This window comes from Tursiops truncatus, chromosome 6 (assembly GCF_011762595.2).
Source record: "Tursiops truncatus isolate mTurTru1 chromosome 6, mTurTru1.mat.Y, whole genome shotgun sequence".
NCBI lineage: Eukaryota > Metazoa > Chordata > Mammalia > Artiodactyla > Delphinidae > Tursiops > Tursiops truncatus.
Genome location: NC_047039.1, coordinates 66236140 through 66263736, shown reverse-complemented (window position 1 = coordinate 66263736; position 27597 = coordinate 66236140). Strand labels below are relative to the sequence as shown.

Here is a 27597-nt window from a genome sequence, read left to right as displayed (position 1 = left end):
AGAAATATTGAGGGAAGGAGGGAGGGAGGCAGTTTTTAGTACTGCTTGATTAAATGGCTCAATAAAATCATCTTCTTCTCTCTACTTTGCCCTCAGGATTACAAGATAGTTGAAGCAGTTCTGGGCTGAACATCCCAGCAAGACCAGAACCAGAAATAAAAATGGATCATATCTCCTTGTGTCTCCTTCCTAGGAAGAGGAACTCTTTCCCAGGAGCCCAATAGCAAACTTCCCTCAGGTCTCACTGGCTGGAAATGGGTGACATGCCCTCTCCTAAACCAGTCGCTGATAAGAAGAATGGGACTACCAGAAAGACTTTATAGCTAAACCTTAAGCCTATCTGGATTCTATCGTAGAGTAAACATAAGGATTCTGTCAGTAAAAAAAAAAAAAAAAAAAAAGTTGAGGTGGGATGAATCTTGGTAAGAAATCAGTGGTATCTGATAATACAGAGTATTAACATTAAAAAAAGAACTTTGAAAAAATTTTTGATGAAGAGTTATTATTTAAAATTGCATTTATTTGACTACTAGTTTGCTTTAACATTTCCTCATATGTTCTGCTCTCTATTCTATCTTTTTAAACTCCTTTGGGAGGGCACAGCCCTTTTTAGTGGCAGTAAAACAGAAGAGAAAAAAGAAAGGAATCCAATCTGCAGACTGACATCAATATTAAAATCTCAAGGTAGTTTACAAGAGCCATCATGTCAGAAGTCTCTTTATAGTTGCCAAATCCACGAGTTTCATCCAAGCACTGCTGACTGCTCAGTAGAACAGGTGAGGCAATATGAATCCACAAAACATTATTTGCACTAACCATATCTTCATTGGCAGGTTGATGCCAATAGGACTAAGAAGTTTCCCAAGAAGTTTCTTAAGTTTTGCTGACAGCTCAATACTACTCCCTTTTAATTTCCTATTATAACGTGTTCTAGACCTCTCCCAAACTTGTACCTAGAACTTCCCTAAAAGTAGAACAAGTTAGAGCACACATAGCTTCAACTCCAGTTACCCTTTGGCTTATTTTATTATGGGTTTTCTATTATAATATCATTAACTTAGGGAGTAACTGATGCCACTGATAGTGGAACCCACACAGTATATTCTAATTAGACTATTAGCTCCATTAATTTGAACTCCATTGCAACAATAAATCCTCTGCAATGTCTCCTTATCTTAACCCGTTTTCTGCTAACATTTCCATGTTACTAGTTAAGTACATTTAAATTATAATAATTAAATAATAATACATTTCCTTCTTTTGAAAAGATTTACCTTTTGAACAATAACAACATGTTCATTGGACAGTTATTGGTTTGCTTATCATTTGCTGATTTCTATATGGGCTATTTATATATTAAGAATATTGACTATATGTCTTTTTCTTATTTTATTTTTGTCTTTCAAACTTGATTAATGTGATTATATATATATATATATATATATATATATATATATATAATCTATCAATCTTGTTTCTTTATGTTTTCTGACTTGGGTAACATGTTTAGGAAGACTTTCCACTCTGAGATCAGGTATATCCACCTTTCTTTTCAAAGATCTTAAGCCTTCTGATTTTGCAGTAAATGTCAGACTTTATTTATGTGTATAATTATATATTTAGCTAATGAAAACCTTTCAAATACCAACAAGAAAATTACTTGGTGCAATACATTTAAATTGTAATAATAAATGAGGTCTTCCATGCACAGCATTGTCCTATTGATATTGTTCCTTTCTTTCACATTCATTTGCTCTCCCTGGATGACAACATCATCCCTCACAGGTACCGCATCCACACCAATGACCACTAAATCCAGGTTTCCAGGTCAACATACAAAGGAATTCCCCCAGCCCATGAGAAGTAGGAGAACATTAGAGTTAGGAGGAAAGAACTGAGACTCAGGGGCAAAAGGATTAAAGGAAAGATGACTCTTGTGAATGGTGAGCTAGCTCTGTCATTCGGAAGCTAGGGGTTAGCTCTGTTTCATTAATCTTCTATTTGTTCTGGCCAAGGTCAAAGTGATTCCAGCCAGTCTGCCACAGCAAAAAAAAAAAAAAAAAAAAAAAAAAATTTAGAATCAGAAAATAAAGAATTGTGGGGAGGCTGAAGAAGGAAAATATTATTCGTGACTTTTTCTCAAAATGTGCATTGGTGGAGAAACCAGCAATCAGGGATCTCATAATAACTAAAGAATACACACCTACTTAACTGCCATAATTACAATTCATGAACTGAAAGGGAGGAAAGAGGTTTTCAAGAGTCTTTTCCCTCTGAGTATATGTCTTAAATATCTATTTTTTACATAAAGTGATTGGTACACTGATAGTATTTAAAAAACTATTCTCTATTCTAAATTAAAACCTGCAAATCAAAATAGAGAGATCAGTTAGGCTTAATTTTCCAGAGATAAATCAATGAAATTCTTCAACTATTCTCACATGGTACTCTGAGGGTTTTTATAGAAATTAATTTAAAAGTCAGAGAATTCAGGATACAGATGTTTGAGGTTGTTTGGTTTTTACTGAATTACTGACTAAACTGATTGGTTTAATATTCCATATGTTCTATGAGGGGAGGCACAGGGGAAACGTTATTGACAATTTAAACTTAAGAAAATAGACACCTCAAAATAGTCGAAAAGGCTGGACTAAGGATACATAGCTAGAAAGGGGCAGAATCAGGACTGGAAAATGAGGTTTTCAGATTCTAATCTTGGTGTTATTTCTACTCTACATTTCTTTTACTATAAAATCCTTATTTTATAGGATTTTTATACTAAGGCAATAATAAATAATCTGACTTTTAGCAATTTTAATGGCTTAGTAATACTGGAGCACTAAGAACTAAGGTTGAGGATATGAGAAGATCAAAGAAGAAATAAGTTGTCATCATACCCTTTCATTTAATCAGTATGGCTTTGAATCAAAGAGAAAAGAGGAAGGACCCTGTAAAAAGCTGGTGTGTGACATTCAAAATTCTAGAGTTAGCTATCCTCGATTTTAAAAAGAAAAAAACTCCCAAACTTCTAACCATTCTCTTAGAGGAAGGCTCAACAGAAGAACATGGGCTCTGTCACAAAGCTGATCTGGGTTCAAGATGTAGCTCTGCCACTAACTCATTATGTACCTTTGGTTAAGCTGATTTTCTAAGCCCTATTTTCCTCATCTAGACAATGGAGAAAAATAAAGCAGTTACGTTATAGGGTTGTTAAGGATTAAATGCAATATATGTAAAGCATTTAACACAGTGCCAGGCACAAGGTAAACACAGTGATGATCCCTTGTTTTGGTTTAGTCACACTAAAGAGTACAGATAGTTCCATGAGGCTGCTCCATGATGGCAGGGGAAAGGCTCAGCTCAAGAACCTGGAATCCCACTCCTTTCTACTTCCTTGATCTTGGATCAGAGAGTAAACCCAGAAGTTTTATCCATGGTGATCACATAATTTGGCGACAGAGGGAAGTCTGACTTAATTTGATGTTTAATCTTGAATACAGTAATTTCATCTCATTCCTTACCTGTGAATTGAGGATACTGATAAGATCTCAATGAGTTGTTTTGAGGGCTACATAAAATAGAGGGAAAAGAGATGGTATTTTTGCATAAAACATGGGTTATAATTATTTACCTGCAGACATATGAGTGGTATTACTATCAGCAGAGCCTCCTTCTCCTGCTATTACTACAATTTTTCAAGGCTCATTTACCTGACAGCCATCTCCTCTTCCCAGGGCAGTTCTAGGCTTCTTTATTATGACCAAAACAGACTTGTTCATTGGATATAATCACCCGGGATTCTGAAATGCCATGGTGACTCCTGCTTTATGCATTAACCAGACCATTACAGTTACTGAGTAGCAGCACCAGTTCACAATCTGTGAACTCTTAAAGGTTATAAGATTCACTTCTCATCTCTCTCTTCAATCCAAGCACAGAGTCTAACACTGAGAATTAAATCCAGAAACAGTAGGTTGGTTCAGATTATGGAAGCCTTTTGTATCATAAACAAAAATCTGGATTTTTCTTTGGTGGTTGGTAAAGAGTAGCTGAAAGCTGTGAAGCACAGAAATGACATGGTCATTTTTGTGTATTAGAAAAATCACTTTGGAAGTTGTGTGGAGGTTAGCAGGAGGCTTGGTCTGGAGGTATGACCTGCATAATCAATACCATCAAGAGAAGAGGAAATATGCTAAGAATTCTGCCTAATAAGGAAGGCAAGTATTGAAAAGGATCTTTAAAGTATTTCTATCAATATCCTTAACATTTCAATTTAATAATGTTCAAGTACATAGAGTGGAGGCCAGTGTCATGAAACAAACTTTTCTCTGACATGAGTGATCTTAAAATACACACACACACACACACGCACACACGCGCGCACACACACACACACACACACAACAATGATGCCTCAAAATACAACATGGAGCTTTTTAGTTCCAGTCTTTTTCTTGCAGCAGAGTCAATCTAAGTGCTGGTTGAAAACGGGAAAAATCTAGGAATTAAAGAAAACCAGTTTTCCCCATCCAGATAATTCATGGGTTTCCAATATCATATCTACTAGCAAATAGCTATTGAAAATAATGTAAATTGTTTTTGAAACTTTCTCCTCTATGAGTTCTCGAAAGCTTAAAAATATACTAGGCTAGAAAATTACTTCCTAGTGATGTAAGTTCTTGTCTTAAGGTCAAAATATATATAGGAATGAACTGACAGCTTGCTTGTATAACCCCGTGCTAGAATTCAAAAGGACAAATCTGATTTTTAAAAAACCAACTTAATTTTAAAATCTACACTTGGCTGCTAATAATATACAATTAACTCCCTCTTAAAAACAAAGGAATTAAATTGTATGACATTGAGTTTCAATTCTGGTTTATAATTTAAACTGAAAAAGTCTTATTTACATAGTCAAAAAGGTATCAGGGAGCAGTTTAGATTTTTCCAAATATAATTTCTGAAATAAAAGCCTGATTATATTTTGTTTAAACAAGTTACATCTCCATATACTGATTGAGAGTTTCTGATCTTCCAATCAGTGGATACTCAGAAGTTTTCATTTGCACTATTTGAAAAGAAAGTCTTGGTATGCAAAGTAGATTTGCAACTAAACAAGACTATAGGTGAATAGGATAATCTGCTTTAGAAAAGAAGTTTCTTGGGAGCAGGGTCTAGTTTTGGTCATCTTTGTCACCTCTGTGGACATGCCATGCATATAGCAGATACCCAGCAAATGTTTGCTCAACTGAAATACTTCATTAAATAGAATGTTTTGTGTGAAGATGGATGCTGCTAACCATAAATGAACCTTTTTTTTCCTTAAAACATCTTTATTGGGGTATAATTGCTTTACAATGGTGTGTTAGTTTCTGCTTTATAACAAAGTGAATCAGCTATACATATACATACATCCCCATATCTCCTCCCTCTTGCATCTCCCTCCCACCCTCCCTATCCCAGCCCTCTAGGTGGTCACAAAGCACCTAGCTGATCTCCCTGTGATATGCGGCTGCTTCCCACTAGCTATCTGTTTTACATTTGATAGTGTATATATGCCCATGCTACTCTCACTTCCTCCCAGCTTACCCTTCCCCCTCCCCATGTCTTCAAGTCCAATTTCTACATCTGCGTCTTTATTCCTGTCCTGCCCCTAGGTTCTTCAGAACCATTATTGTTTTTTTTTTTTTTAGATTCCATATATATGTGTTAGCATACAGTATTTGTTTTTCTCTGACTTACTTCACTCTGTATGACAGACTCTAGGTCCATCCACCTCACAGCAAATACCTCAATTTCGTTTCTTTTTATGGCTTAGTAATATTCCATTGTATGTATGTGCCACATCTTCTTTATCCATTCATCTGTCGATGGACACAGGTTGCTTCCATGTCCTGGCTGTTGTAAATAGTGCTGCAATGAACATTGTGGTACATGACACTTTTTGAATTATGGTTTTCTCAGGGTGAACCTCTTTTTATTGCATCAAGTTAAAAGTATTTACTTACTAGTTCTAGTTATTAAAAAAAATCACATTAAAATTCTACAATTTAGGGGCTTCCCTGGTGGCGCGGTGGTTGAGAGTCTGTATGCCGATGCAGGGGAGGAGGGTTCGTGCCCCGGTCTGGGAAGATCCCACATGCCGCGGAGCGGCTGGGCCCGTGAGCCATGGCCGCTGAGCCTGTGCGTCCGGAGCCTGTGCTCCGCAATGGGAGAGGCCACAACAGTGAGAGGCCCACGTACCACAAAAAAAAAAAAAATTCTATAATTTAGGTTTATCACTAGTCAGACTGACTCTCCTTAGATAATTATTTCTTTAAGTTTTAAAGAAGAGTATAAAATAAATTTCTAAAATGGATTCACTCATTTTTCTTGAAAGAAAAAAGCATTTATGAAAAAACACTTTTCTTGTTGAAATAAAAGAGAACTGTCAACTCTGTTAGAGCCAGTAATAAAGAGCCAATCCTTTCTAGATGTTGGTATTGAGTTGGCACTGTTTCATGGACTTACCTAAGGATTTTAACAATGAAAAAAGTGATTAAAAGATAGCTTATATTAGTTGGTTCTATTATTGAAGTATGGTCTGTTGGCTCAAATGTATGTCATCAATGGCAATGAAAAACCTAATTCACTCTGACACAGTTATAAATGGATGTGGACTTTTGTGGGCCCTGAAGTAAAATATGATTAGACCTGCTCTTGGTCAAAATTAAATCTTATCAAAAAATTGGGGGGAAAATATAAAATCATTTTAACTGAAATACATTTTTTATATTTTATTTGAAATTTTGTATAAAGAACATATTCATTAGCACAGGATTAAATTTGCTCAAGTAACACATAAAGTCATTTTGGCTAGAGTTTATGAAATACAGGAAGGTTTTCAAGCAAATAATATTCATAAGACTGTACGACTTTGTTAGCATTCATTAAGACTGCTTTTATGCATTAAAAAAGTGGCTGTAAGCCAGCTTTCCATCTTACATTAAAAATATAAGATACACATGAATACAACAGCTTATGTATTTAATTCAAAATTCATTTCCTTGCTGTCAAGTGGCAAAAGAAATGGAAGGAAAATTTTTGAAAAGTTATACTATGTTCAATATTTGTAATTCCTGTTCATTATGACTAAACTATAGAAACTATAAATTTTTTCCAGTAAACTGTTATCCAGTTTTAACTGTTTAAACTGTTATTAGTTTTCTGTCTGTTCCTTTTATCTTTCATTCTTTTGACAACCACGTTAACAGCATTTACATGATGCCATTTTTACCAGTCCACGATGTGACAGCTAAGCCTCACTACATTCTTCATAACACTAAGAAATCACAATTGCATAATGCAATTTAAACATGGTGAAAATGTAGGCTTTTCTAAAAGAGAAAATAGAAAGGTAAGAATGTCCTTGTAAGTCTATCTTATAATAAATTTCATGTGAATTAGCTTCCTATAAAATAAACAAATTTAAGTGAATAATGAAACAAAATGTAATTTAAAATATCTGACAATACTGCATGTATTGATGGTAATTTTTGCCATTCAGTCTAAAATGGAATAACGGAATAAGAACCTCAGAATTCTACATTACAATTTTCCTTACAATGAGGCATTTTAACTTTAATAAAATACTTCAACACATGTTAAGAATAAAAGTCAACTAACATTCCTTCTTATAATACCTCATTAATAGCTAATAAATGGTTAGTTCAGTTAAAAACTCTACAGTTGCTAAATCATTGCTTTTATTTATTAAATTATAAAGCAAAGAAACATTATCTCTATTAATTTATTGCCCAAGATTTTTGCATGATCCCATGTTAAGAATGAAACATCTTGGGGGAGTGACCAAGGTGGTGGAGTAGGAAGACCCTGAGCTCATCTCCTCTCACAGGCACACCAAAATTGCAACTATTTACCGAGCAATTATCCATGAGAGGGACCTGAAAACCATCAGAAAAGATTTCTCAAGAATATAAAGAAGATCTCTCTAAGAATATAAAGAAGGAACCACATGAAATGGGTAGGAGGGGCAAAGACATGGTATAATCAAGACCCAGACCCCCCAGGTGAGCAACCCGTAAATGTGAGAATAATTACAATTGCAGAGGTTCTCCCCAAGGAGTGAGGGGTCTGAGCCCTACATCAGGAGCTCCCCAGACCCAAGGTCCTACATAGCAAGATGAGCCCCCAGAACATTTGGCTTTGAAGGCCGGTGAGGCTTGATTTGGGGAGAGCCAGAAGACTATGAGAAATAGACTCCACTCTTTTTTTTTTTTTTTTTTGCGGTAAGCGGGCCTCTCACTGTTGTGGCCTCTCCCGTTGCGGAGCACAGGCTCCGGAAGCGCAGGCTCAGCGGCCATGGCTCACGGGCCCAGCTGCTCTGCGGCATGTGGGATCTTCCCGGACCGGGGCACGAATCCGTGTCCCCTGCATCGGCAGGCGGACTCTCAACCACTGCGCCACCAGGGAAGCCCTAGACTCCACTCTTAAAGGGCACACACAAATCTCACATGCTTCAAGACCAAGGGCATAAGCAGTAATTTGAAGGCAGCCTGGGTCAGACCCACTTCTTGATCTTGGAGAGCCTCTGGGAGAGGAAGAAGGCAGCTGAAACTCAGTCTAGGGACATGGATGCTGGCAGCAGCCATTTTTAGGGAGCTCATCCCACCACAAGTACACTGGTGCTGGTAAGTGCCATTTTGGAACCCTCCCTCTAGCTTATTAGTGCTGGGACCTAGTCCTGCCCACTAGCTGGTGGGCACCAGTCCTGGGACACCCCGGGCCAGGAAGCTAGCTGGGTGGGAACACAACCCCACCAACCAGTAGGCTGGCTGCTATAGGACCCCCCAAGGTTCCAGCCACCCTGGGACTTGGCACCATCCACCAGAGGACGCAGGACCCAGCCCCACCCCCAAGTGCAAATCAAAACTACAATGAGATACTACCTCACACCTGTCAGAATGGCTATTGTCAAAAAGACAACAAATAAGTGTTGGCAAGGATGTGGAAAACAGGGCACCCTCATGCACTGTTGGTGGGAATGTAAACTGGTGCAGCCACTATGGAGAACAGTATGGAGATTCCTCAAAAAACTAAAAATAGAACTACCATACAATGCAGCAATTCTACTCCCGGGTATTTATCCAAAGAAAACAAAAACACTAATTAGAAAGGATATATGTACTTCTATGTTCATTGCAGCCTTATTTACAATAGCCAAGATATGGAAGCAACCCAAGTGCCCAACAATAGATGAATGGATAAAGAAGATGTGGTATATATTCACAATGGAATATTACTCAGCCATAAAAAAGAATGAAATCTTGCCACTTGTGACGACATGGATAGCCCTAGAGGTATTGTGCTAAGTGAAATAAGTCAGACAGAGAAAGACAAATACCATATGATTTCACTTACATGTGGAATTTAAAAAACAAATGAACAAACATAACCAAACAGAATCAATGTCATAGATACAGAGAACAAACAGGTGTTTACCAGAGGGGAGAAGGGTGGGGGGAGGAGGGAAATAAGTGAGGGACATTAAGAAGTACAAACTTGCAGTCAAAATAAATGAAGAAAAAAAGAGAAACCTGACTGCACTTTTTTTTTTAATCTGTGTTGTGACTTTAATTTCTTTTTTTTTTTTGGTAATAAAAAGTTGACTTTTTAATTTGAATTTGTCTTTTTTATTTATTGGTCTGAAAGGCATTTCAAACATATTATAATAATATATTGGTGTAATTTAATTGGTGCAACATGCTTTATGGCTCCAATCAAAACTGGTTTTCATTCATTTGATTGGTTTGAGCCCAGGATAGCCTACAGGGAAAAAAAAAAGCTGGATAACCACCCAAAGTGTTTGTATTTTCATTGGAAACTGATTTTTGTTTTGTTTTATTGTTTCTGTTTTTATTTTTAAATTAAATAAACTGCCATGAACTGAAAAAAAAAAAGTCACGAGTATGAAATGTACAATGTGGAGAGTATAGTCAATAGTTATATAATATCTTTGTAGGGTGACAGATGACAACTAGTGGTGATCATTTTAAAATGTAGAGAAATATCGAATCACTACGTTGTGTACCAGGAACTAACGTAGTGTTACAGGTCAATTATACTTCAAACACAAACAAACAAACTCATTAAAAAAGAGATCATATTTGCAGCCAACAGAGGTGAGGGGTGGGAGGGAGGGAGAGTTAGATGAAGGCAATCAAAAGTACAAAGTTCCAATTATAAAATAAATAAGTACTTGGGATGTAATGTACAATTTGATAAAGATAATTAACACTGCTGTATGTTATAAATGAAAGTTGTTAAAAGAGTAAATCCAAAGTGTTCTCATCAAAAGGAAAAAGACTTTTTTTTTTCTATTTCTTTAATTTTGTGTCTATCTGAGATGATGGATGTTCACTAAACCTACTGTAGTAATCATTTCATGATGTATGTAGGTCAAATCATTATGTTGTACACCTTAAACTTATACAGTGCTATATGTCAATTATATCTCAATAAAAAAATGAAAAAATATTTTTAAAAATCTTACCTGCAAATAAAATATGTTGTCATAATACACACACAAAAATCAACTTTTGCTTTATTTGTGATTAGTGACTTACATGTAACAAATCCAAAAACATCTCAGTAAGACTGTTGTATGAATCTAGATAGAAATCTCTGCTGTCAATGTGGTTGTATGTTGAAATTTCTTAGAGTTAAACACCTTACTTTCTTTATTAGTTAAAAATCCATCAACTAATGATTTGTGGCTTTACGCCAAATTTCTTTTTTATGTACACTTCAAATGAATGATTGTGCCGAATGACAATAGACTTCATAAACTTGGCAAATGTACAAGTAAAGACCAGAAACAAAAAAACCCACATTAATCCTATCTATAAAATATATGGTCCCTTAAAAACAAGTAAAAAGTTAATAGTTCCTTTGTATATAATGCAAAAGTAAAATCTGAAAGAAACTTGTTTTGTCACCACTTTAAAGTAACAAGACATAAATGTATTGTTTAAATAAAATACTGGTAAATAATTAATACTGTTTAATAACTTACTGTGTAAATAAAATAAACTCTTTAATAAAATAACCTGTTTAAATAAGAGTAATTATGCAAACCTATGCCATAGACCTCTTTACCCTAAGTGCAGGTCCACAGCACACTGAGATTTTTAAGGGGGTCAGATAGCATAACTGTTCCTGTAAATGAGTTAATTCTAAGAGGTAATTTAATTAAAGTAGAGAAGTGGCATTTGAACTGGGCCTTTATTTGTTCATTTGACAAATGTTGAAGTGCTTACTATGTTCAGGTAATATGCCAGGTACTAGGAAAACAAAGATGAAATGGATTCCCTCATTTTATTATGTGATAAAACTAAGAACTGTGTATGTATAGATACATGTGTGTGCTCAATTTACGTATGTATGCATAACTAAACATAGTATAAAGTAAGGAGAGCACCCTTGAAAAATGGGTGGATTTCAACAGAGAAGCATAAACCCCTTCAACGGCTCCCTGCAACCCTTTCAGAAAAATTTCAACTGCCAAAATATGGTCTCAAGTTTCCTCACGATTCAGCCTCTAACTAAATTCCTAGGTGAGTTCCTCTACAGTTTCTTTATCTATGCTACATGTTGGCTATTCTATCCTTTCTTATTTTTTTCCATTTCTTTTCTTTCATTCATCTATCCATACATTTACATATTAATTGAGAGCCCATTATATGCAAGGCAAGGTACAGATACACAACACTGAACAGGAAAAATAGGGTTCTAGCCCTTGTGGAGTTACATTCTATAGAATGATAAAGATATTGAACTAATTAGACAACTGTTAATTGCATTTAATATATGCTACAAGGAAAAAATACAAGAGTCTTGAGTATATAATGAGAGCTTTAGTCCTTTTTTCCTTTTAGGTATTTGACTTCATGTGTAGTAACAAATATGCTACATGCCTTGGCAAAACACATACATGACAGAGGATGCTAGATAAGTTCTTAAAACATTCAGGGGCCTGTCATGATAGTGAAACTTCTAAGAGTCCAGTAGTCTGGGGCATGTCAGGCATGTCACAATATTTCTATCAACGTGAAGGACAAGTTGCTTCATCTTGTACACTCTACCACTGAGAGACACATGGGCCACTTTAGATTCAGGAGGCAATATGTAGTCTATTCAAATGTTCTAGTTGGAATAATTGACTGAGTAACTCATAGTTCTGAGTGGATCCCAGAGCTTCCATGCAAGCTGATTTGGGGCCATATGACCGAGAAGATCCAGTGGTAGCAAAAATTTTTTTTAAATGTCATGGCAACACTCTTAGGGTTTTGGAAAAAAGCCTGTCCTCTACTATTGATAAATATTAGCCTTTTGAGAAACAGTTCTGGGTTTGCTACTGGGCTTCATGACTAAATACCTGACCATGGGACACCATGTAACCATGTGACATGAGCTGTCCTTGGTGAGCTGTTCAGTGTGGTACAAAAAAGAAAAAAGAGGATACAGAAAGTAAGAAAAATTGGAACTAAGCAATCATGCTCATAGCTGACATCCAGGTGAAAGCAATACTAAATCTGAAATCACTTTACAAACACTTTCAGGTCAGTAAAAGTTATTAGCTTGGCCTTCTTTCAATTTCTGAGACATGCTATGTAAACTCTCTTCTTCTTAAGGACTTCACACATACTGTTTCCACTAGTGATGAGGCTCTTCCCCTGCTTTTCACAGGGCTGGTTCCTTCTTATCTTTCAGGTCTCAGCTTAAATATCACCACCTGGAATAGGTTTCCCTGACCACACTGTCTAAAGCTCTGCTCTTACTCCACACTGTTATCATCTAGCATGGTGCCTTGCTTTTACCTTTTGTGCCATGTATTACAATTTTTCATTATACATTTTTCTGTTTACTTGAATATTGTGTGTCTCTTCCATTAGATGGTAAGTCCTACAAGAAGGCAAGAATAATGTCTGTTTTTCTCACCACCGTATACCTAGCAGCAAGCACAATGTCTTAAACACAGTAACATTCATTAAAATTTGTGGAATAAATAAGTACAATTACTTGGAGTTTCATCCCTCAGAGGTGGTATTTAACCTTCTCCTCCTATGAACCCAATACACAACATTTTGCACTGTTCTTTTTTGCACACTAATGGTGATTTTGCAGACTTACCATAGAAATTCAAGTGCCTAAAGCCAGAAGATGTTAATTGGGAGTTACTCTTTGGCATTCCTTCCTAAAACTCAGACTGTCAGTCTCTATAAATACTATACTACAAGTTAGGGCATAATTCAACATTTAACAAAGAAAGTTCATCATTTCCTATGGGTGATTTTGGCCTGTTGTTAATTTTGATAAGTGTCAGAGGTGGCTTAAAACATGGAAATAGGAATAAACTAAGAAATATGGTATATTTTTATTATAAAATTTCTGAGTTGAAAAATTAGCTTAAGAAGTGAGATGAAAGAAGAGGAGATATAGCTCTGTCTTACTTTTAGGCAGTTACCGAAGAAGTCTCAACTAAACCTCTTTGGTAGTAAAAATGAAGCTTTTACTACTTTCCTAAATTTTCAGTTATGATTTTTTAACCTAAGTCTATTACATGATTGTCATATTTACATTGAAGAATAAGAAAAATGCAAAGCAAAAAAATAACTCCTTAAGAATGTACTCATATTAGGATACTTCTTTCCCTTAGTCATCCACTAAATTGCATATTACTAAGAAATTCCTAGAAAAATTTGACATCTTCAGTACATGAGAAACATTGAATCCATCATAGAGACATACCCATCTCCCTAGCTGTTTCCACATGCAAGGCCTGGATTGGCTCTTTTTCTCTCCAGACATTTTCTCCTGTTCTTTTCTGAAGATTACATCATGGGTTTCCTGGGCCTCTGTGGTAGGGAGAAGAGGATAAAGGAAAAGGATGACAGTTTGGAACTATCAAATGTCAAGAAAAATAAACCAGTTACTCAGCAACAAAAACCATATTATGCAACTAGTATCTTCATTCCTCTATCATCATGGATTCCAACATCAGTACTAACTGATCATTTAAAGTCACTGTCATGATAAGCATCTTTATAACATTTACCTACTTTGTCTGGTTAAAAAAAGTTCATGTTTTGATTGGGAAATTAATTGTAATAGCAGTATAATTCTCTTTAGAATATTAAACAATAGAGTTTCATTTTGAAAGTTGTATTAAGCTTCATCTTATTTTACTATTGTGTTTTAATACTGATTTACCTGTAATGATGTTGTGTCAACTCATAGAAATAAGTAATAATTTGTATAGTGCTTCCCAGTTTAAAGGTGCTATCACATGCATTTTCTTATCTTTATCTCAACAATTATAATAGTGAAGTATTACAGGGAACAATATTCAATATCTTATAATAACCTATAATGGAAAATAATCTGAAAAAAATATATATATGTGTGTATATATATATATAACTGAATCACTTTCCTGTACACCCAAAACTAACACAATATTGTAAATCAATGATACTTTAATTATAAATAAATAGTAACAATAGAAAAGAATAATGAAGTACTAGATATATCAACTAAGTACAAGAATAGATGTCATTTGCAATTCATGATTTTGTGACTTTAAAAAAAATAGTTCTTGATCATACATGAAGTTTTGTATTTGGGAAAATAAACCTACACACACTGAGGCAAGATGTATACCAAAACTCCCCTAAGTTTAATGTACATGTCTTTTTAAATTCATTTATTAATTTCTATTCCTTTTCTTGAAATGGTTTTTAATAAAAACTTTACAGATAACATTACTCCTACTGATTTTTCTTAAGAATTCATAAAAAGACATTGATATTGTGACTGCTTGACTAGTATTATATTTCCCTTCTCCTATTTCTTTGTAAGTTCTTTGATTTTAAATTTTAGGAGTGATTAAGGTTGAGGTTTGGTATACTATAAGTATATATTTAGTCACAATGGTAATATTATAATGAAGCACTTAAAATTGAGCACTTAATTATTTTAATGGAGGAAATAAACTTGTTTTTGTAATAATAGCACATGGTAAAAACATGTTTAGTACTATTTACACTCTATCTTGCATAATGTTACCATAGTAAAATGGACTTCAATCCAAATAATGGAGTAAATAAATGACACATCATAGTGATAAAAGTGATAATACAGAGCAAAGATGAAAACAGATTATAAGGTCATCTACAACTCTGCACAAAGGTAATTACAGTTGACCCTTGAAAAATAAGGTTTTTTTTTGCCGTTTATTGATTTTATTTGAATTTTATTTTATTTTTTATACAGCAGGTTCTTATTAGTTATCTATTTTATACATATTAGTGTATAGATATCAATCTCAACCTCCCAATTCATCCCACCACCCCACCCCGCTTTCCCCCCTTGGTGTCCATACGTTTTTTTCTCAACATCTGTGTCTCTATTTCAGCCTGCAAACAGGTTCATCTGTACCATTTTACAACAAGAGTTTAAACTGTACAGGTCCACTTATACACAAATTTTTTTTTCAATAGTAAATACTACAGTACTGTGATCCAGGTTTGGCTGAATCCCCAGATACTGAACCACAGAAAAGGAGGAATTGGAACCAGGGATATGGAGGGCTTACTGTAAATTATACTCAGATTTTTGACTGTGTGGAGGGTCAGCTCCCCAAATTCTCATGTTGTTCAAGAGTCAACTGTACTAGGTCTGTCATTAAAACCACCAGCGCCCTCAACACATACATTAGGTTTTTCATTGTAGAAAGTCTGGAACAACCAGAGTAATATAAAGAATGTATATTTATAGGTCTTAATTATCTCTAGTAGTTCTATCATATGGAGATAACCATTGTTAACATTTTAGTTTATACCATCCCAGTCTAATACTTATATATATAATTATATTTATATTATGTACAATTTGTTTTGTATATGATGAAATAAAATTCATTTTTTATGGCAAGATGAGAAAAGTTTAAACATAAAATTTTTCTTTGCCTGGTTGGGCTTCCTCCCTCCCCTTTAGCATGTGTTGTGAATTTGTGTTAGCCAGACCTCCTTAGGAGATAATGTTCCTTCTTAACCTCACAAACAGTCACAACTCCTTCAGAAAGAAAATAACCTTCCTTCTTAATATTGTAAGGGGCCATGATAACCCATGACCACTACTCGCTTTGTATGTGTAGATCTGGATTGTGTAAACTGTCAATGATACATTATTTGACGTATCACACCTTGTCTCAAAAACTTATATAACTGTGCATTGAACTCTAATAAGTGGAACAGTTCTCAGAGCTTCCTGAAAGACTATCTCCTGGGTTATAATCCTCAGGTTGGCTTGAATAAAATTTTCCATTTCTTTCTTAGATCAACTATTGAATAATTTTTTGTCAACATATATATATGTTAATGCAAGTTCGTGTGCTCAATGCATAGTGAGGCCAAACAAACTGAAACTTCGGAGTGTGGAGCAGAGAAAGGTTTACTGCAAGGCCATGCAAGGAGATGAGGTGGCTCAGGCCCTAAAAAGCCCTGAGCTCCCCAAAGGGTTTCTGCAAAGCACTTTTAAAAGCCAGGTGAGGGAGGGGGGGTTGCAGGGTATGTGATCAGCTTATGCATAGTTCTCTGATTGGCTGACGGTGAGGTAGCAGGGTGGTGTCACAAGGGTTAACATTATCAGTCCTTAAGCTCCAGGAGGCCTGGGGCTATGTGCTCAAGGTCAAGTAGTTTCTTCCATTTGGTGAGGGGGGTGGGGGGATGTTCACATCTGGAAAACAACTCAGGAAATTTGCATCAAATACTACTATCTAGGTACTTCATAGAGGAGCTAAAGCAGAGGATATGGGGGAAGGCCTGTCCTGGGAAGGCCCCATGGGGTCCTTCTCGATTACATATATAATTGTCTTGTATGCTGTTTTGGTACTTGTTTTTGTCATTATATATCTACCTTTTCCTCCATCATCAAATAGTCTTCTAAAATATGAAAGGAATGATTTTGGGGAGATTAAATTTTAAGCGAGTTATGGTTGCTTAAAAATCAATCTCTAAGAAAATTATTATGCATAAGAGTTGGCTAATTAACAAATAAATATATCCATGTTTTTATTAACATATACTTTAAAAAACTTCTTATATTACAAAAATTTTATTTTGTTCTTCGTGTTACTTAGAAAATAAAATTCTCCTATAAATATACTTCCTCCTAAGCATTTGCTACATATTCTCCTAGTTACAATGAGCTTTTAAATGACTAAACAGTATTTTATCATATAGATTTACTGTAATTTAATCAATCCCCAAAGTTGGGCATTTAAGCTATTTAAAATATTTCATTATTAGTAAGTGTATTTTGCAGATCCCTGAACATAAATCTTTGAATTCTTCAACAAAATCATGCTAAATTCATCATATCCTATTCTTATAAACATATCATTATTAAAGTCACATGAATTTCAATTCTCCTTTGAACCTCAGCTTCCTTATCAGCAAAATAAGGGGATTGGGTCACAGTCCTAGTATGCTCTAACTATAAAAAATTCAAGTTCTAAACATAGCAGATCTTTAATAATTGGGTGAAACAATTTGTGAATTCTTAGAAGAAACATGAGACATATAATTCACACCTTTCAAATGAAGGTAGTGTGTGTGTGTGTGTGTGTGTGTGTGTGTGTGTCTGTGTGTCTGTGTGTGTGTGTGTGTTGGAAGCGGACACACCGAATCATATAGGATGTTATCTTCCTGGAACATCAATTTCACTTCAAGATTTGGGAATAAAGTTTGCTGTTGCTGTTGTTTTTCCTGTTAAATATATTAGAGTGAAATACAAAAATCACACTAATTTTTAAGATAAAAATAAATTCTTTGAAAAAAATGTCATATTTCTGAGTGTGTCCTTTAAGCTCTGCCCCAGAAGTCAGGATTTATTTCCCACTTTTATCAGGAAAGGATGCAAGGCTCTGATTAATAGAATAGGAAGAAGACTTATCAGTGAACTCAAACCATTTCAGAACTGACTACATTTTAAGAGTAATTAGGACATTTGAAGTTGTCTTTGGCCCTGGAATCTAAACACAAATTCACTCCACTGACTCTTTTGAGAACTTGTCAATATGTTAAGGTTTGTTTGACTTTACTAAATCAAACCTGTCCATCTTGCTTTTCTATAATTTTATGAAACTTCTAGCTCATTTCTTTTAAAACCAGAAGGCCAAAGTCCATACAGCAGGTGTAGCCTTTCTAAACGTGCCCATAGGAGTATCGACCACTGAATATAATTTATATTTCTCATTCACTGCTTTATAATTTTGCATCCAGTGGATGGTTTTTACTCTCACAATCATCAACCCTACTTCAAATGTTCTACATATGTTTACATTAAACATTGAGTTTGCTTTAAAAAAAAAAGTTTCTAAAAGACTTCAAGGATTAAGTAAAAAGAAACAAAAGCAGCTGGATTTTTTCTAACACAGAGGTTGAAAGAAAATCTGATACATGAAAATTTGAATTACAGCATTTCAAAATCCAAATGGACTAGAAAGCCAGTTTTTCTTATAAAAATTATTTGTAGCAAGGCAAATAGCTATTAAGAGCAAACCTTGCCAGGGACTTGGTTTTTTAACTCCAAAACTAACACGCAACGTTCATAGGACACCAAATGACGTGCAAAGCAAGGTACACTCGACGTAGAAAATCTAAAAAATACCTCTGTACTTCTACTCCCTATATGGAGCAAATAACTTTTCCTTTCCTTTCCTTTTTCTTCCTTTAATCCATTTATTAAATTTTTTAAATTAACTTTTTGAAAGCATCTGCTTAGTGGCCGAAATTGGCACGCAGGTACAAAAGCTTGAAGTCACCAATACGGTCCGACTGGGCCTCATTCCGCCAAGGGTGTCTCTGGACGGCCTCATCCCTCCAACTAAGAAAATACAGGGAACAAGCTCTCAGAACGCCAAGGGACTAACTGCTTAAGAGGATCTTCACTCTCGGTTAAACTTTCCTCCAGGAGCATTCTGGGACTGGCTCCTTTCCAGAACAGCTGAGGACGGGTGCTCTGGGCAGGGTATTCAGGCCAGACCCTGGCTCTGGGAGTGACCTTAGGACCCCTCCCTCCTCGGTCCCCAGTAGACCAGAAACTAAAATAAAAAGTGTAATACAGCAACCTGAGGTAACTGCAAATGAGTCTGCAGCATCTTCTCGGGCGCTTAGAAACTCGCTTACGAGAGGAAGTCAGGGACCAAGCTGCCAGCCTCAGCCTCGTCAGGGACCACACACCAGCCGACCGCGGGCTGACCCGGAAGTGCTCGGCGGCGGCCTCCACGGCGGGGGCAGGGGCGCGGCCAAACCGGCGCTCACGCGCGCGCTCCCCGGGAACTCCCGCGGGTGGCTCGGCGCTCTCCCGGAGGCGCTCCCGAGCCGCCGCGGACGCCGCCAACATGGCCGAGACGAGCGAGGAGGTGGCGGTGCTGGTGCAGCGGGTGGTGAAGGACATCACCAACGCCTTCAGGAGGAACCCGCACATGTGAGTCGCGCGCCGGCGGTGCCCCCGCCTCCGCCGCCTCCGGGGGTCGTCGGGGGCGGGAGGGGGCGGGGCCAAGCCTCGAGCCGACCTCGGACTGCAGGTCTTGACCCGCTGCGCTGCTCACGAGAGCCGACGCAGCTGGGTCGGGGCCCGATAGTTGTCGGCCGCCGCGGGGCCAGCTTTCCGCTACCGGAACAAGCTCTCGGGCGAGTCCTTAGAAGTGACCTCCCTCCCACCCCTTTCCCAGGAGTTCACGAAACTCGAAAGACTTCACCCGTGTGTCCACGTCCCACATCCGTTTAAGGTACACGGTGTGGGTCTGTATGTGCTTTGTTAACACAACTCTTTTGAGGTTCATCCCGGACCTTGGTAAGAAGGGGTTACTGATCATCTTATTCTCCATGGGCCAAAACCCCCTTAGTTTACTAGCCGAAGGTAGCTTGAGGCTGCTTTTGACTTTCGCCTCACCTGTCCCAAAATTGTAGAGGAACTTCGATGAAACATTTTGTTTTGAAGGTGAACAGGGCATTCTCAAGAGAGTAGCTTCTGTAGACACAGGTTGGGTCTGGTGGGAAGCAGATGAAACCTCGACACTTTTTAGCATTAGCTGATTCATAGTTACAGGGAGCATATTAATTGTTTTTTTATTCAAACGCTGCTGCCCTCTTTAAGTAGGACACCACAGAACTGACACATGTATCTTTCCCTCCTTCCTTTCCATTTTACTTGGAGTACTCCGGGAAGATCCGGTAAGAGACTGTATTCTGTCTGATACTTCTGCTTTTATGTAACGAAAAAGAAGCTATTAAAGAAGAGATATATCTACACATTGTACAAAAGAGTAAGGAAGAAGCAAAAGTGTAGCTATTTTCCTATCCATCCTCCCTTCATCCCTCCTTCCCTCAAGAGAAAGAAACATGGAATCCAGTTTTACATTGTTTTCACTTTACCTAATTGCTTATGGAGTTTTGTTTTCTTAAAAGATATTTTATTCTTTAAACTGGAACGCATGAATTATTCTTTTTAAGCATTCTAACTCCTTAAGCTTTTCCGCTGAAAAGAGGTGCCAAACCTTCATCTAAATGAAGTGTTCTTTTCCTTCAAGGTGATGCCCTCAGATGTCTTGCTCCCTCGTGGCACACAGTTGGAGACCTGCAACTGTGCCTCATTAAAAACAAGACACTGCTGGCCTCAAAACACACCTGCCACCTCTGACAGCGTCCACTTCCTTTCCCCTTGTGACTGCTGCCTTTTTCAGAATGAGAGTGTTTGGAATGATTTCCTGGCAGTAACCATAGTGGGCACTGGGCCTTCTAAAGCATGCTTTGATGCCTTGTTGTATATCAGTCTTTCAGTCCCCTTTTGAGAATGAGAGCTTTAGTGCAAATAAGAGACATTCTCAAAAAAAAAAAAAAGTTGGACAAATGAAATGACTATTTTCTCATCATTTGGGGTTATTTTTCTTAAAGAAATTGAGGAGGTTAGAAAGAAGTCTAATAAGTACAGTAATCATCTTAGTTTGTCTTCTTTGAAGTAGACTAGAAAAGCATCAGTATTTCATATTTGAAAAAACTTAAGTTTGAGTGTTCATTGGCCTGGCAGGTTGACACAGTGCAGTTTGGAACACATCCCAGTTCTTCTGGATCATATTTATTGAAACTCATAAAGGACTTTAATGCCCACCCAATCGCATTTTTTATGAGATCTCATCAATGTGCTCTGTGCCAGTGCATAACTTATAATTATTAATAAACATTTGGGTCATTCAGTATTTTTTAAAGTTTGAAATAATTTGAGCATTTGAAAAAATATGAAATAATGATATAGATCTGAAAATTTTAAATAGTTTAACTCATTGTTTAATATTAATCTTCAGCTATATTTTAGTACATATTCCCTACAGTAGCAATATCTCCAGTAATATTACAATGCGTCTTTTAAAATGTCTTATAATTTGGACTTTTCAAAATCGCTCATACTTCCTCCCCTCATCTAACCCTTTTACTTCCAAAATACATATGCTCTATTTCTAGTTAAAAGAAAAAGGCATCATTTACCTTCTAAGTTAGTACCTAATTACACTTTTCAGTATTATAAAAGAAAGTTTTTTATTCTTTTTGTTTTCCTCTTTTCTACAAATACAAGATAGATCATAATTTTATTAGCCAGCATCTACTACAGTAAATATATTGACTTTGTCTCTGGAAATTTCTAGCCAGTAGGAGTTGAAGATATAATGGGTGAAATGTGGATTTTGTTACTGGTGGGTATGGATAGGTTACCCTTTCTTAGCCTGTTTCTGCTTTCTCTCTCTTTTTTTTTTAAATTAATTTATTTAATTTATTTATTTTTGACTGCGTTGGGTCTTCGTTGCTGCGCGCAGGCTTTCTCTAGTTGTGGTGAGCGGGGGCTATTCTTTGTTGCAGTGCGCGGGCTTCTCATTGCGGTGGCTTCTCTTGTTGCAGAGCATGGGCTCTAGAGGCTGATGAAAACATAGGAAAATCACCTCACACAGTGTCTTGCACTTAGTTGCCACTAGGTAAATAGTAGACTTAACCTGAATCCCTGTGTTCCTTAGGAAATATATTGGCCAACTGAATGATGAATGTGAAGCACTTTATAAACTGAAAAATACCATGCAAATGTTGTTTGTGTGGTTGACTCCTAGAGAATACTTTGGAAAAATAACTGAAGGCTTGACCCAGCGACAGGTATTAGCTTAATGTACAGATGCTGTGCTAGTGTGGAGGACAGCTGTTTACAGTGTAATTAGGGTCATGTCAAAGTTCTCTTATCCAGAAAGTTATTATTTTTTATTACTCTGTAATATTTATTGAACTCTCACTGTTTATGTAGCTACCATCTTCACAGTATGGAATAGGAAGAAGTATAAAATACAGTTCTTGTACTCAAGGCCCTCAGAAATATCTTTGATGTTGGAAATGTTCTTTATCTGTCCTGTCCAAATGGTAACCACTAGCCATATATAGCTATTGAGTGCTTGAAATGTGGCTAGTGCAAAAGAAGATCTAAATTTGAAGTTTTATTTAATTTTAATTGATTTATACATAATGGACACATATGCCTGGTGACCACTGTATTGCACAGTGCAGGTCTAGGTGGAGACCTAAGACTTGTATGTATGAACAGTGCATTTACCCTGCAAAGCCGTTTATAATAAGGGCTGGACTAGCAGTATGGTAAGCAAGTCGTACGTGAGTCTATTAGTAGTTGAAAGGGAAGCTGGGTATGTCTGGGCTAGTGCTTTTAGGGGAGGTGGGTTTTTGAGTGGCACTTTGAAGGCAAGGTAGGATTTACAGTCTTGGAGACCTCTACAAGAAGCAGTGAATGGACTAAATTCACAAAATGTGATTGAAAAGATAAAGTAGGGACAGATTATGGAAGTCCTTGACTATCTGACTTAATTTCATTCATTCCATCGGTGCATTCAGCAAAAGAATGTTTCTATTTGATAGATACAATGCTGGTCTCTAGGTATATGGGGCTAGGATTGGGGTATAGATTGATGAACACACCACACTTGGTCCCTGCCCAGTGGAACTTTAAACAAATCAACACACAAATTATGAAAAGAGCCCCAAAGGATAAGAAGGATAGTTTGAAAGAATAATAACAGAGAGGACTAATTTAGGATGGAAGGTCAAGATAGTTTTCCTGAGGAAATAGCAATTAAATTGAGACATGAGGCTTGGATAAGAGTTGGCTCAGGGAAAATATACTTCTTAGGCAGTGGGTAGGCCCCAGTGAGAATTTTTGAGTAAGGCAGTAGTAATGAAAGGCAGTTTCAGATCGTCTGCAAGTTGAACTGAAGAATAGGAAAGCATAGAATCTTAATTGACTTCTTACACTTGATTTTTATCTATTTATTTGAACAATAGTATACTTGTAAAAGTTTGGGTTTGCAGTCTCACAGTACTGGATTTGAACCTTGGCTTGTTATTTACTAGCTGAGTAGTCTCAGACAAGACTTTTTCCTCATCTATAAAATGGAATTAAAATTCCTACTTTATAAGATTAATGTGTGGAATAAATGAAATAGTGTATGTAAAACCTAAAACAGAGCATTGCATATAATAAACACTCAGTAAACAATAATTTGTGTATCTGTTTTCTAAATAGGGTCAGTAATATAATTTCAGTGATAGTAATCTTTAGAATTGAGAAAGATTATGAGGTCTCTAAAATTTCTTAATCACCAGTAAAGTTTTAGTTAACAATATGCAAGGGTCAGTTCTTTTAGATACTTTTCTAACTTTTTGGTCATTCTGGAAAGAATTCCAGTTTGAAGGAAAAAAATAACTGTTAGATTAAAAAGATTTGTACCATTTGCCGAATCTTGGGCTGTTTTCTCTTCAGTCACTCCACATTACAGGGTTCAGTTTTAATATTTGGGGACCATCCTTACCTCCCCGACAGGAAGCTGGTCAATATTACTTTTGTAAATAAGTGGACCGACTCCAGTTAGACTGATGTTTCTGAAAAGTACAGACAAGAGAAGCTGTCTAAACATGAGGAACAAGGTCAGTATCAGTGCTGTATGAACCTTGAACTTCATCTAGAAGTTAGTGGATCCCCATTGTGAAGTGAAGCGCTAAGGGAGATATACCATGCTGTGGATGATCTTTTTAAGTAAATATGTAGGTTCATTCCATGTTGCTATTCCTTTGGAGCAGCCTTCAAAGGTAACCTACAAAGTGAGCACTGTGGTTTCTCGTTGAAAAGATTGGAACTTGATCGCTGTCTCAAATTTTCATGTTTGTAAAAACCCATGACCTTGTTAATGCTGATATTTACTTGAGTATCCTGGTTAAGCACCAGGAATCTAAATTTGCCAGAAACCTAAAAATAAAGAAGAATGGAATGTGGTGGTAGTGAAAGAGTCAGAAATTTCTCTTATGAGACTATTTCATAAGGAAATAACTGGAGATGTATTTGATGTTTATAGCACATTCATTGTACCCATGAATGATACAAAAATTATATAAGAAAATGTTTAATGTGAATTGTTAAATTAAAAAAAAATAGAATTATAGGGGCTTCCCTGGCAGTCCAGTGGTTAAGATTGCGTGCTTCTAGCACAGGGGGCACGGGTTCCATCCCTGGTCGGGAAACTAAGATCCTACATGCCATGGGGCACAGCCAAATAAATAAATAAATAAAATTTTAAAAAGGATTATAGAAGAGTATGTCCAACATAATCCCACTTTTGTAAACTACTTAGAAAAAAAGGATGCATACCCAACATTAGTGGTGGTAGAGGGATGACAAATGACTTTTAGTTTTTTTTCCCTGAATTTTCCAACTTTGGGTATGAAATTAGAATTTAAATAGCCAGAAATCTTGCTAGAACTCTAAAAGGAGTTAATCTAAAGCCTGCTTGCTTTCACTGATGTCTTTATTTTCATTAGTGTCAAGGGTTTTGGGCTAAATAGTAGGAGATCCAGATTTTGAATTAAGCCACTAGCACTATGACCTTGAGTAATCACCTTAACCTCAGTGGATCTCAGTTCCCTCATCTGACAAAATGAGAGACTGGAGGAATGAAGTCCCTTCCAATTTCAAAATGATTCTGGAATTCTGTTCTAAATTGTCTGAAAAAAAGTGGACTATGACCTAAGGGACTAGGCATAGGAGAAATCTGAAGTCAAACACACTGTTATTTGGAATCTTACTGACCTACCTTTATGAAGTACATGTTATATTTTTAGGAAGCAGCAAAGCATTGTATCTTAGGGTCAAATAACTCGACAAAGGCTTAACTTTCTTCGCTTTAGCTTCCCATTATCTGTTAACCAAGGAACTTTTCTGGTTGACCGCAGGCTCTTAACTGAATTAATGGTAATATACTTCATCTCTGCCTGGTACTTTGTAGCTTACCACGGTCTTTACATTGCATTATTTGCTTTTCATGACTGGCAGGGAAGGCATTGTCATTTCTGCATTTCAGATGAGGATACTGATGGCAAGTGCCTAGTCAAATTCACATTGATCATTGGTAGAACAGAGACTAACTAGAACCCTGGACCTTAGAAGGTTGAGTGCTTTTGTCTCTACATTCTCCTACCTCTCTTTTAATGTTTCTTTTTTTTTCATAGTGCTTCATATTCCCTGATATGACCATTTTCATTCTCTTTACATGAGAATAGCTTTTGGGTTTCTCAGTCATAAAATTTGAAAGCTGGATGAGACCTAGCAGCCCATTTCCCTTATTTAGAAATGTAATGCAATTCCTCTATTTTACAAATGAAGAAATTGAGGTCTACAGAGGCCAAGTGGCAGGAGATAGAGATATCGATACATATATAGAGAGATAATCTATATCATATTGACAAAGCTAGGATTTGGACCCACTGCATTAGAAGGAAATCAGAGGTAATGTTCTTTTGGAGAGTCAAGAAGTGATATTCTTTGAAAACTATTTGAATATTATCACTGAAGTGCATTGATAATCAGCGTTCCAGTAGCAGTTATTGAGCACCTGCTATATCCAAGGCATTCTTGTTTTTTAAAATTATTTCTTGGAAGGATAATAGCCAACTAACGCAGTGTGTTTTTATTTGTGCAGATGATTCTGTACTTTCATTTAGGTACCAGATTATTAGTTGGGCATTTTATGTGTGGTGTAAATAGTGAGCAAGGCAGGTTTTTACATTATGAATTTAAGTAAAAAGTCCTCCCCCCACAATGGACTATACTCAGAAGCTAGGATTCTTTTATTCTTGTTACTCTAACATTCATATTGTTGACTTTTGCAGTTCTTTGTAGTGTTGTAGGTGGTTGTTAGATCTCAGAAAACAGACTTTCTTGAAATAATTACACTGAGTTTATTATTTTTTAACTATAATTCTAGTTTTCTTAAAATATTGTTTTACATAGTAATACCTGAACACCAGAAAATACCAGCAATTCAGACATGTATTTAGTCAGTTATAGATCTAGATGTGGCTAGTTGTCCTAATAGTGTGTTAAATTAGATTAGAATTCATATCACCAAATACAAAAATATATTTTGAAATACTGGACATTGGACTCAGATGCTCTCTCAGCATTGCCCCATTCTTCCTAAGAACTTCATTTATTTTACTAGAGTGGCAAAGTGTTAACATTTTGTTTTAGATATTGACGCAACTCCCCAGCAAAACCATCAGCTTTGTGTAGTCTGGGACCACCTTGTTTTATTCATTTTTGCATTTTCAGAACCTAACACAGTATCCCATTCATTACAGTACTCAGGAAATGTTTAGATAGTACTGGCATGGTGTATCAAAACACCCCTGAGTCAACTGAGTCAGTTGTCGGGGCAAAAAGCCTTAGGTCCCAAAGTCTACTTGGGCGTTAAATCAGCTCAAAAGAACAGTTAGTGACTTGCAACCCCTAGAATACCCTCTTTTATTGATATATCCCTGTGTCACTAATGAAGCAATCAGTAGAAAGTAGGTTACTTCTGAGCTATCCAGTTTAGAGTTTCCAGGACGGATTTTATTTTAGTTCCACAGCCTCCCACCAGTTTGTGATGGTGGCCTAACAGATAAAGAGTGCTTTTCTTATAACCTGTAATTGAACAGTTTTCCTCTTTGCATTTGTCAGCCAGCATACTGTCTTGGCAGGGGAATTCAAGGGCATAATAGATGCTGTCACACACAAGCTCTGAAAACCAGTTCTTTATTCTGTTTTTTAAAAACACATTAAAAAAAATCTGCTTAGACGCTCTAAAAATATTTATGTCAACTGCTCTTGTTAAAAGGTTTCTTGTAAGTTATTCATTAATTAATGGAAGAACATACTATTTGAGAAAGGATGTTTCACATAGACAAGAACTGTAAATTCTTTGTAGTTGAAAGGAATGAGTGCAGGTTTTACAAAAATATTTTTGTGTTTGCTGGTTCATTTACTGTGTAAGTCAACTGCCCTATGTATTGTTTATTAAATCTCTGCCTGTAATGTAAATTTTCTTTTTTTTTTTATTGGAGTGGATACAACGAAGTGGATCAGCTATATGTGTACATATATCCCCTCCCTCTTGGA

General features: G+C 36.5%; 2 protein-coding genes across 8 annotated transcripts in view; one reads left to right on the top strand and one right to left on the bottom strand.

The window, feature by feature from the left end:
* Positions 1–19316, bottom strand: part of CFAP95 (cilia and flagella associated protein 95) — a 123280-nt gene extending 103964 nt beyond the window's left edge. For 2 of the 5 annotated variants that reach the window (XM_019934714.1, XM_019934715.1), the window contains exon 1: positions 13810–13916. Coding sequence is in view for 1 of the 5 variants with exons in the window: in XM_073806205.1 (XP_073662306.1) it covers positions 13810–13869 (60 nt within the window). In the remaining 4 variants the exon portion in view is untranslated. Of the gene's footprint in view, positions 1–13809; positions 13917–19192 lie in introns of those variants that run through there. The other 3 variants (XM_073806205.1, XM_073806207.1, XM_073806206.1) reach the window with 3 other exon arrangements.
* Positions 19317–19370: 54 nt separating this feature from the next.
* PTAR1 (protein prenyltransferase alpha subunit repeat containing 1) overlaps positions 19371–27597 on the top strand; it is a 48136-nt gene continuing 39909 nt past the window's right edge. Inside the window, exon 1 of one of the 3 annotated variants that reach the window (XM_073806204.1) lies at positions 19371–19551. In XM_073806204.1, the coding sequence (XP_073662305.1) occupies positions 19466–19551 (86 nt within the window). In that variant the 5' untranslated portion in view covers positions 19371–19465. The remainder of the gene's footprint in view (positions 19552–27597) is intronic. The other 2 variants (XM_073806202.1, XM_019934722.3) reach the window with 2 other exon arrangements.